Source organism: Falco cherrug, chromosome Z (genome assembly GCF_023634085.1).
Source record: "Falco cherrug isolate bFalChe1 chromosome Z, bFalChe1.pri, whole genome shotgun sequence".
In the NCBI taxonomy this organism is placed as follows: domain Eukaryota; kingdom Metazoa; phylum Chordata; class Aves; order Falconiformes; family Falconidae; genus Falco; species Falco cherrug.
Window position 1 is genome coordinate 22591841 of NC_073720.1, and position 12295 is coordinate 22604135.

Sequence of the window (12295 nt, forward strand, 5' to 3'; positions counted from 1 at the left end):
CTCATCTCGTAGTTTTTTGAATTACTCTTTGTGGTACCTAAAACATACCAAGGACTGGAAAAGTTAATTAAATCTTTTATGCTTTGGCAATTGACGTATTTGTCTCCTTTTACTTTCATACACTGAATTGTGAGAAATCATGGCATTTATAAGGAGACATGAGATTTGATGTGTTATTTTGAAATAACTAATACCTTTTTTGGAAGTGGCTTCTGTGTTTGATCTGACGTTTCTGCCATGCTGTTTAGCAAGGGTTGCATACAGCTCTAAACACATGTTAATAATAAATTGAATATATAAACAGTAAATCTGAACATTTTCACATAGGATCACAACTTTTTCCATTTTAGTAACTGTAAAACAGGTTATTCAATTTAGCTGCAGGAACATTTCACCTGCTAGTGGAATGCAGCAATGAAAAATGCACAGTAGTACAGGGGTGAACATGAGCAATAATGTGCGTCTGTCTCAGTGCTTTGTAATATGTGAATTATGTGTCCTTCCTGCCATAAAACATACCTAATACACAGTGTCAAGTTGTTGTCACCTGAGACGTTTTTAAATCCTTTTGTTTTTTAAAGCTGATTTTCTAGGAAAAGTTTGGTAGACTGATGGAATATTTCTGTATTCTTTCAATGTAGGGAAGGTAAAGTGAATCTAAAGCATGTTTGCTGTAGATTGCAGCAGTGTCTTTATAAAGTCCATTCAAACTGGTTCAAGAGACAGAAAAACCTCTGGCATTTAAAGTACTTTTTTTTTTCCATTTTTTCCATTTTTTCCTGGTTTTATACTTACTACAAAAATAATAGTTAAAATATGGCTGTTACCTGTGCATGTAGGGAACTACGAGTTGGGGGTGGAGCAAAACAAAAATAGGAAACTTAAAAGCTTTGCTTTACCTGCTTAGAAAAAACTCTAAATAAATGACTGCAGAAGCTAGCTCATTTCTGTCCACCTAAAACATTATTGTTCAGTGTCTTGCAGATGTTAGTGTCCAGAACCAGTAGCAGTTTTAATATTAGTTTTAATAAGTGCACTTAAATGCTTTAAAAAAAATTTTAATCACAATGTATGTTAAAACTATTCTTATTCCCATTCTTAGCTGTATGTTGATGCTTCATTTTGAAGAGCCCAAAGGTACAGAAGATGAGGAACCTCCCACAGAACAAGACAAAAGGAAAAAAATGGTAAGTTTTAGATCTGTTATTCAATTATAGAACTGATTATGGAATTCACTTGTGTCAGACTAAATTCTTTGCCTTTGAGTTTGGTTCATCTGTTGTTCTTGGAAAACTCATCTCTTGAATCAAAGAAGAAAAATGCTTTGATGGCAAACTTTGCAGCCACAACTCTTCTGCTTTCTTTTTCAGTCTTGGAAAATGTTGCCAAAATAAACATCATCTATTCGCAAATTCTGGACTTTTTAATACTAAGATACTGCAAAAAGGGTTTATTGGAAAATGCAGGGAGCTTACCAAAATGTAATGGCAGGCCAAGTTTCTCATACTTAATAATCTTTATTATATTAGATTATGTGTTTTACCTGAACAGTTATTGATCTGCATAGAACCTTTTTTTAATGTAAAGATCTGTTAATAAAAAGCACTGATTCAGATGAAGCTACCTGGATTAGGTATCATGCAGTTGTGCTGTTTTTGTCCAACTTAATCTGTCAGCATCTCATAATTTAACTTATTTTTCTAAGACTTCAGGAAAACTGGTTCCTCACACAGAAAACTGCAGTGTAGAAATTCTGTGGAATAAAATAGTCTGACTGCTTGGCATTGAGTAATTGCAAAATCTAGAGTTGGATGATTGAGTAGATGTGTGTGTCCCTGTCATGCATTTGCTGTCATGCATTTGACCTACATGTAGCCAAAAGGGTATCTGGGAACAGTTCTTTAGTACTTTATTTCTTCTTGTAGGAGCAGAAAAGAGTTTGGATGGATTTTGATAGTTTTAATTTGGGTTTGTTTTTTTTAAGCTGCTGGATGCTTTTGGTTAGATAGTAAGCTTTTCTTTTAAATATTAATCAATATATGGTTCCATTTTTTTTTAAAAAAAAGATGACACATACACTTATGCTTATTCTTCTGCTATTAGTAATGCCTTAAGAGAAATTCCTAGTATCTTGCAATTTCAGATTTAAAAAACCCACGAAACTATTATTTTCAATGGTCCTTAAAAATGTATCAGATAACTCTGTAATTCACTTATTCTTAAAAGCATCTCTAGACTCTGTTAAATTTGGTTAAACTTTCTTCCAGTTTGCAGGTTTAAATTTAATTCTAGGTGTTTGTTGCAAATGGTAATAATTATTCTTCACGGGTTTGGGTAGTCTCTTGACATATATTGATAGGCATATATCTTTTATTGATAGGAATTGATATGTCTATATATCAATAAGGAGAGAGATAAGTTTGGTTTGTTAATCAAATGTAAAAAACAAAGCGAATTTAAATCTACAGTCCTTTCATTTTCTTAGTTTTCTTTGAATATATTCAGATTTTATTTCTGTTTATCTAAAGTTTTAATTACTTTCTTGCAGAAATTATCTTTTTTTTCAGTTACAGGTTAACTTTAATAGTTTGGATACACATTAAGGAATGTAGAGTTGTTAGATTTGCTGTGGACTGCTGTTGTGGTTTAACCCCAGCTGGCAGCCCAGCCCACGCAGCCACTTGCTCACTCCCCCCTCACCCAGAGGGATGGGGAGGAGAATGGGAAAGGAATGTAAAACTCCAGGGTTGAGAGAAGAGCAATTTAATAGGTAAAGCAAAAGCTGCACACAAGCAAAGCAAAGCAAGGAATTCACTCACCACTCCCCACGGGCAGGCAGGGGTTCGGCCATCCCCAGGGAAGCCGGGCTCCATCACACAAACACCGTAAGGCCAGATGTCCCCCCCTGCCTTCTTCTTCCCCCAGTTTATATACTCACATTGACGTCATATGGTATGCAATGTCCCTTTGGCCAGTTTGGGTCACCTGTCCTGGCTGTGTCCCCTCCCAGTTTCCCGTGCCCCTCCAGCCCTCTGGCTGGCAGGGCCCAAGGAACTGAAAAGTCCTTGACTTGCTATAAACATCACCCAGCAACAACTAAAACCATCAGTGTGCCATCATCACTGTTCTCACATCATAGCCAAAACACCGCACTGTACTAACTACCAAGAAGAAAATTAACTCCATCCCAGCTGAAACCAGGACAACTACTGTCATGGTTTAACCCCAGCCAGCAACCAAGTACCACAGAGCTGCTTGTTCACTCTCTCCAGCCCCGCTTCAGCAGGCTGGGGAGAAGAATGGGGGAAAAGGTAAAACTCATGGGCTGAGATAAGAACATTTTCATAATTGAAATAAAATGAAATATCACAACAATGATGACAACTGTAATGAAAAGGAAGGAGATGGGGGAGAGGGGTCAGTGGGGGAATAAAACACAAAGGAAAAAAAATATGTGATGCACAATACAATTGTTCACCACCTGCTGGCTGATGCCCAGCATCCAAGCAGCTCTTGGTTGGTCCTGGCCAGCTCCCCCCCGTTTATATACTGATCATGACATCACATAATATGAAATGTCCCTTTGGCTAGTTTGTTTCATCTGTCCTGGCTGTGTCCCCTCCCAATGTCTGTGCCCCTCCAGCCCTCTCCCTTGCAGGGGCTGAGAAACTGAAAAGTCCTTGATTAAGTATAAACATTACCCAGCAGCAACTAAAACCATCAGTGTGCCATCAGCGTTGTTCTCACACCAAATCCAAAACACAGCACTGCACCAGCTACTAAACAGAAAATTAACTCTATCCCAGCTGAAACCAGGACAACTACCTTCAGTGCAGATATCGGGCAAAATGAAAAGTAGGGCATTGATTTGATTTATGATGTAATACAATGCACCAGTACAGTGTTGATGAACGCAGTCATAATGAGGGAACTGTTCTGGGGTTACATGCAATAGAGACAATGTCCATTGAATAAAGAGAAGTGGCTGTGCTTTGGTAAGTACAAGCCAAAACTGATAAGGAAATGACAAAGCAGGTTTTGATTTACGTGGGAAAAGTATCTTCCCTTGCATGTCACTTTCCTGTTTTCTGTAAGCAGTTGCTTATGATTTAAACACCTTTGTTTCATAGAAGGTTTACACGGAATAAACTGTCATGCACAAACATTGAAGCTTTATTTTTGTTTCAGATTTTATAGTCTAGATGTAACTATCTCCATGGTTACTCTGTTCTCTAGATTCCTAAGCATTATAAGAATCCATTAGTTTTCTCCTCTCAGTCCTCTTTTGTAAGAGTAGCTCACTCTTCTTTTCCCATATTTAGCTGATTATTCCGGATATATTTCAGACTTGAGTCTTCTATACTGTCATTTTTTTTAAAGCTAACTTTAGTATTCACTGTATTCTTATTCCTTTGCAATTTGTCACAGCCATTAAAGCAAGCAAACTCTAGTTGTTAAGAAAGTCTGCTATAAATTTATTTTGAATCCCAGCTGAAATTGCTTGGTATAAATTTTTGTGGATGGTGCAGAAATTGAGACTGGCTACTTCTCATGGCTGTTTATTTCAAAATTATACAGGTCATTTGGGTAGGTCACTAGTAGTAGAAGTGTCAAATAATAACCACGATTGTTAATCATGGCTTTGAAAGTGCAGCTAGCATTTGATTTGAGAAACTGTAAAAACAAAACACCAACCTGGGCCCGCTCCTACCCACCTGTACCAGAGTTTCTTCCTCTCTGTATGAACATCCAGGGCACACACTCAATTCATGTGACATTTAGAACAATTACAGTACCAAGCGGCATCTGGTATAGAAGTGGGAACAAATATTTGAAATGAGAAGAGGAAGATCAAGAACAACCTAAAGGGAATCTGCAGATGATTTGAGAAAGTTTCTAGTCTTGTCCCACTTAATTGCTGTGAGAGTTTTCTACCCTCTTGTAAATTCCATGGCTGAATCAGCAGTTTGTATCAGGGCTCAGAGTTTAAACCTCATAAAACAATAATGAAAAGATAAATGGCTTCTCTCCTTCAAAATAATACTGCTTTGCAACTTTTAAGGCCATTAATATGAGAAAAAAGGTAAACTGGCATGGTCCATGCCAAGTATCACATTCCGATGTTCACAGAGTCTAGATATTTTTCTTTGATCTGTCTCTTTATCCTGTCATTAGTACCTCTCTTTATTATTATTCATAGCTCATAATTACTAGAGTTTTAGCTACAACAGTGCTTTATAAGTTTACGATAACTTTCTGTAATTGACGTTTTCAGATATTGCTGTATTTTAGCCTCATTGCAATTACAGAGGAAAATGTAACTAGGTGGAGAGTGATTCATGACCTTGCATTGCACATAGTGTATAGACCTCAGGTGACTAATTTTTATGTGCCCTTAATGTATGTTTTGAAGAACTCTGGTATCATTGTTCAAGAAGGGAGTTAAGCTTTCTCAGCTTTTTATTAGAAACTATGGAGAGGATAACTGTTTACCAATAAAAGTCTATTGTATTTAAACTTGAATTATCCATGCTGGTACATGTTTTAGATGATGCTTATATGTATATATAGCAGGTTTGGGAGTTTTTTTAATTCTGTGCTAGTATGGCAAGAAACTAAATTAATTGTAATTTAATATCTTTGGGAAAATAAATAAGTTACAATATAATAAGCCAAATGATTAAGTTTTACATGATAATGTGGTTTACTAGAAGTAATACTTCATCGTTTGGGGTAGAATTTCTCTTTATATACCTAAGTTACAAATTAGCCACAGATTTAATGTGAGTCACACTGTTAAAAAGCTTTGGTGTTAGGAAATTTTCGTATCATCTGTCTCCATTTTATAGTCACTGTTAAAGGATACATTCCCCTCTTAAATGATTTTTCCAGTCTTCCACAGAACATCACAGTCACAAGGTACTAACTGTTGTGATGAATAAGTATTTTATGTCCAGCATTCTTGCTCCCTTTTTAGTATCAATGTGTCCATACTTAAACTGAAGAGATCTCTCAAGTTCTGGAAATCTTTTTAAAAATTTAATTCCAATATTGAGGGAATGATTAAGAGATTTACAATATGAAAGGTGAGATGACCATAATAAGAAAGAAGAACTTGCAAGCACTGATAGAAGAGGCTAAAAAGCAGCCTAGTTTTTCACTGGAGTTGTTCATAAGAAATAAGACTAACTTTTTTTGTAGCAGTAGTTACAGAGGGTTTTGATGTTTTACTCTGTGTTATATTTATGTGTCTGTTTCACTCAGTATCTCCCCCTGTTTTAGGAATAATATTGCTTAATAAATAGGTGAATAATCTTAAGGTTTAATGTCTTCCACTCCATATTAAAATTCAAATACTTTTGATTTTATCATGCCAAAAGAGCAGTTGTGCATGTTTAATATGCCTCATTTCTTTGGAAATAGCACTATAGCAGGGTATTACGAAGTCTGAAGTCTGCTGTTGGAGTGGGCTTTGAGATCTAGCATTATATTTTGTTTCCTGACCTTCCAGCATAAACTGTAGTGTTGTTTGATACCAAGATGAACAGGTCACAGGTCTACAGTAATTGCCCATTTATTTCAAGATCCTACTACTTTAGGATGCTGCAAGCTTCAGGTGTCCCCACCTTTCTCCAGCATGGTGGACTGAGGGATGAATGCTGCAGAACTATCCCTGAACTTAACCTGCCCAACCTGTCTTCTGATACTGAAATTGAATAGGTCCTCTGTCAGTGTAACCCTTTCATTTACTTTTTTTTTTTACTTTCATGAAGAAGCAATTAACTTGTGGAAAATAGTGACAAATACTCTGTCCCTCCCTACCCAAGGGAAAAGTGCATAGTCCAGCTGGACTGATGAGATTGTATAGGTACTACTGCTGAAGAAGTGTGTCTATTCTTTATGCATATGAACAGTTTCTTTTAGCTGTTGTTTGTCATATAATCTAAACTAGTTCAACATTTTCGGTGTTTGGTTTCCTTATTGATAAAGTATAACTGACCATAGTTCACCCCATCTCTAAAGTGCTTATCATGGTAATATCTGGTGTGTTTTTTAGGAGTTATGGGAAACTCATTCAGCAGTAATTAACAAAGCAGCTTTGAAATTATTTTATCTTATAGAAGAGTGAAATCTTACAGCAGTCTGGGTGCATGATTTGAGACTATTTCCAATAGTTTTAAACTGATACTTGGTTTTGATAATGATTTATTCTTCGTTTTACAGGAGTTTTTCCTCTTGTTTCTCAATTAAGTGTAAAGAAAAGGAGATTTATTTCTTGACCTGAGGTTATAAAACAGATGAGTAACTCAGAGTATTTTTTTAGTGCATTATTATATAATTTTCTCTTACATGTTTTCCACAGCTTGCACTGAAGGACCCTGTACACACTGTCTCATTGCAGCAGTTCGTCTATGAGAAGCTAAAGGCACAGCAGGAATTACTGGGAGAACAAGGTTTTCAGGCACTTATGGAAACAGTGGATACAGAAATAGTTGCACAGCTACAGGAATTTTTACAAGGCTTTTAAATGAGCAGACATAAGATTTTTTTGTGTCCAATTTCCCTTTTAAAAAAATAAAGAACTCTAGCCTTCCATCTTGTATGGAAGAGCCTACTGAAAGCTGAAAATAACTTGTGTTAAAAAATTAGTTTCTGTTGCTATTAAACTAACTTTGGTAATGTTTTATGTTGTTGTTTTTTTAATAATGTAGTTAGCGTTATATCATCAGAGTAACACTTCCATGATTCCTAACATCGTATATGCTGTCCTAGGTAGTACTATTTTTTCGGTACCATTACTGGCTTTTTGGTTCACGAAGCTGTCATAAACTGAGAGGTCTGAAGGAATTTAGTAATCTATATTAATGAGAAGTGTGTATTAATCCAGCAGTATAATTCAGTTTCAGGAGGTGCTTGTCTTGATATATATATCAAATGTATCTATAACTTTCTCCCATTCGTATTACTGTTTCTTGACTGTGTGTTCACCATACAAGTAGAAGGAGTTAGGAAGGCAGTAAGACTGTGAGCAGAAATACTCCTTCATGAGAGAATGCTAATTCCCATTTGAATTGTCTCAGAGAGAAAGAAACTTAATTTTAACACTTCCATTGTATTTGAAGTGGTGTTATAGAATATCAGTGTATATCTCTATCTGGAAATGTGGGTTTGCGGTTTTACCACGTATTTCTTTATTTCTGTTACGAAAGATTTCTTGCTTTCTTGAGCCCCTTCTATCTTACTTTTAGGTGTCATAAGACAGAGGAAATCACCAGAGGTAGATGAGTAATTAATTCCAATTAATTCTTGGCTATACCTGGGCTGCTTAAAATTGCAATTGTTCAGTATCTCAATTCTTGGCTTTTATTCATCAAAGACTTATCATCAGGATACTTCATAATTGTTACTGAGAAGTTTGAGCCTAGGTGGTCACAGTTGACATAATTATTTGCAAATGCGAGGCTCTCTTTGAGTTGTAATTATTTATTACTTACCTGGGTGACTGCAGGAACGACAGGGTAGAGCTGCTCATTTCTGTGTGCCTTTGTCTTCAGCACCTTGTGGGTGGGAGGGCGGAGAGAAGGCCCTTTTCCATTTTGAGATTTTCCTTTGAAGTTCTGATCTTCCACTTTCAAAGTTGAAGTGAACTTTATTTTCTTGGATAATTAAGGTATTAAGGTAGATTTCCTTCCCCGCCCCCTGAGGGGATTAGATGTTAAAAGACACCTACATGCTTTTAATAAACCTACCAGACAACCAGATGCTTTAAAAAAACTGAATCTTTTTCTTTACTGGCCCTTCGGGTAGTAATCGTTTTTGAAACCTTCCTTCTGTTTGCAGAGGAAGCCTGACCGTTCCCTCCTCCTCCTTCGGCTTCAGTGCCAGAGGCTGTTGGGGCTTCTGCACCTCTGAATGCAAAACCTCCCCTGAACCCAGCTGCCGGCATCTCTTTGCAGAAGTTGTTTGATTAGACATTGTTTCCTGCTTTTTACCTTGGTGCAGGGAGGTTTGTTAGAAGAATTGTTACAGTTTGTACATTATCTGCATGTCGCTTCTTCAATCGTACACCAACATCAATTCTCACAATTAAAGAGTTTGGGCTAGTTATCTTTGGTGCTTGGAAGGGACTTGGCGTGCTCACAGTCCCTTTCAGCTGTGAACTATAGTTACCAGAACCGGGTGGCATTTGACTGAAATTGCATTTGTTGCATAGTTAATCTGCAGAGACCCTCAGCTTTTGGCTCAGTGTAAACCTAGCACAGATCTGGTCAGCCTTGTGGGTTTTGACCCTGTACTGCATGAATGCATGACGTACAGAAAACCTCGGTTTGGGAAGCAATACTTTTCTATCACAGTTTGGTATGATCACTTGTGCAGCACTGAATGGTGCTCCCTGATGTTTCAGAGGGAGGTAGGTCCTACCCTCTGTAGTCCAGCCCTGGCCAAAAAGGGCCGCATGCTCTCTGCATTTCTGCTGTGTGCCGGGGCCTCCAAGTGTCTTGCAGCCAGGTCAAACTTGCCAGCACAGCTGCATGCAGCTGAGCCAGACCTGCCTGTCTGCGTTGTTCTCTGAGACATTCTAACCCCCGAACCCCCATTACCTCACGTGGTGGAGTGTTAACTGCAATCTGTTTTAGTGCATGGTAAATAATGTTGACCTAGGCTCTTGTCAGGAATGATGGACATACTTTTGGCTAATAATGGCACGATAACATTGTGATTAACTTTCTGAGTAATGTCTCTGAATAAGTGTATGTATTCATTTTTGTATGTGCTGGGAACAAGTTAAAATTGTCACTAGGTGTTTAGCTTTTCATCTTGGAAGATTGTACTGCAAGGCTTGGACTATAAATGAAAACAACTGTCATCACCATTAACTGCTTATATCACAACCACTGTCAGCTCACTGCAAAACAAGTGTCCCTCTCCTCAGCAGCAGTAGAGCACTGAGAAAGTGGGGAAATACCAGCTTAAAACAGCAGAAAATCTCATATATAATATCCTTCTATATTAAATCCTTATATATAGGATTAAATTTTCACTGGAAGGTTGCGGGTTTGGACAGCAGCAAGCTTTAGCCCTTTTTGTTGCTGTTGAAACTTCTGACTTTAGCCTCCTGGGGAAGAAGAGAAACCAAATACAACAAATTGCCTGACACCGAAGCAGTGAAAGCAAGTTTCTGAAGTTCTAGTGAGGGAGGATCTTTGATCCTGTCACACTTTGAGCGTTGTTTTTTGAGGCAAAAAATAATTTAAATCAGGATCCATTTTATTTCCTACAGAACAATTAAACAGTTGAGGCTTACAAGTTCTATCAGTTCACTTTTCAGAAGGGGCGATGACTGTGAGTTGAAGACAAAACTTTTTCTGTCTCTGGTAAGAGTTAGATGCCTTTGAAGATGTGTGCTGAAAGAAACTGAGAGGACTAATTCTGCAGCTTCCTTCTGCAAGAAAAACCCAAAAAACTTTGTATCAGTGAAATGACCATTTTTAGGCATTTGGCCTAACTGAACTTTTAATAACCCATCTAATCTCATCGCATTTCATTGATTTTTTTTTTCCCCAGCTTCTAAAGGTAATTTTGTCAATGCTATAATTTAAACCTGTTTGATAGTCCAGGTGTTTGTCTCATACAAAACTACTACTGGAATAATTTCACTTCTACAAATGCTTTCAGGTTAGATAAGCTGAAGTGTGATAGATAACGTGGAGTACGATAACCTGAAGTATGTTAAAGCTCTAGGTTTGTAAAGTAAAAACCCCCAGCTGTATAGGTATGTATGAAATGTGCACGTAGGTAGATGTTGATCATGCGTACGTGGTGGGGCTGGGGGGTGTGAGGCACCCGTGTGTCCCCACGGGTGCCCTGTGGCGGGGCCGGTGGCGTTGGGGCACAGCTGCCCACTTGTGGACAGTGCCCTGTGCCGTGGCGAGGTGGTCTGACACCCCCGCCATGCTGGGCATGGGCAGGGGTGGTGGTCTGCTGGCACCATGTTCCCTACCTCGTTGGGAAGGAGGCTGCAGCCTTCTGCCTTCAGTGAAGTGATAGAGGGCTTTTTGCATCATTTGTGAACCAGGCCAAGGGCCAGGCCATTTCCCGGTAACCTCCGCCACTCTGGTGGCCCGGGGGGTGCAGGGAGAGCGCGCAGCGTGGTGGGTGCGTGCCCTCCTGAAGGCCCTGGTGAGCAGAGCTGCTGGAGAAAACTGCTTCTTGTCAGGTAAGCAAGTGCTCATGGCATCACTGGCATGTCGGCAGGAGGTGGTTTGCTGGCTGTGCCCCAGCTGAGAAGGGGTTCAGCGGTTTTAGGGAAGCCTCGAGATTTCCAGGAGGGAAACCTGGCTCCTGCAGTGCTCTAGCATGTCGCTGAGGAAGAGCTGTTGCAGTTGCTTTGCAAGTGGCATTATTTGAGCAAATACAGCACTGAGGAAAAGGGTATTGAATTGCTAAGATTTCATCCTTGTGAAGTTGTCCACTTTCCAAGATACGAACCACAATTTTTGTTTGAATATGGGCCACTGTATAGTGTGTACTCCTTAGCAAAGGTGCTCCTGAAGATCCTCTTTGTGTTCTTGTTGGTCCCAACAGGTGGTCAGACATCTTCTCCCAGGGTGCCAGGAGTGATGGCCAAAGTCCTAAGTGGAGTCATAGCTGGTAACTGCAAATTGTAACAGATGGACTCATTTCTCTGGTGGATCAGCAATAATAAAATCACTTCTATAGCTCAGATTGACACACACATGCTATGAGAATTATGGTCAATATAATTCAATAATGTTTAGTAATCTTCACTTCTTTTTTAGATTTTTATTTAGTTCCAAAATCTTGTGATGCTCCTAAATTGTAGTTCATGGTGTTTTTTGAACTGCTGAACATGCAGCATTTTCACTTAGCAAAAGCAGCACCTTTGTAATTAAGGTGCACATTCTGAAGGCTTTCCAAACTCATTTACTTGTCTTGCTTCAATGCTGCTGCTTCAAAAAATCACTAATCCTAAAATGTTAACAATTTCTGTCTTGCTGCTAGCTGTGATTAGTAACGATGACTGATCATCAGATAATCAGATTTGAATAGTTCTGTAGAATTATTTCATAAGGTACAATAGCTTGTTCATACCAGATTTTGCTGACTGTGGGGAAAATGAAATCAAATTAACTGGAGTCAGCGCCCTTTAAAAATGTACTGGGGATTCATAAGGAGTGCTTAAAAGTGTTACATCCTCCATTCCCCACTGGCTAGGCACCATTTTGTTAGGCTGAGTGCATACTACTGCACTGACCAGTATATACTACTTGCT

The 12295-nt window shown here is 38.6% G+C and overlaps 1 protein-coding gene across 5 annotated transcripts in view; it reads left to right on the forward strand.

Annotated features, from left to right (window-relative positions):
* Positions 1–7687, forward strand: part of IPO11 (importin 11) — a 99840-nt gene extending 92153 nt beyond the window's left edge. For all 5 annotated transcript variants that reach the window (XM_027808126.2, XM_055699646.1, XM_055699643.1 and 2 more), the window contains exons 32-33: positions 1103–1187; positions 7364–7687. In XM_027808126.2, coding sequence (XP_027663927.2) covers positions 1103–1187; positions 7364–7528 — 250 coding nt within the window. In that variant the 3' untranslated portion in view covers positions 7529–7687. The remainder of the gene's footprint in view (positions 1–1102; positions 1188–7363) is intronic.
* The last annotated feature ends 4608 nt before the right edge of the window (positions 7688–12295 follow it).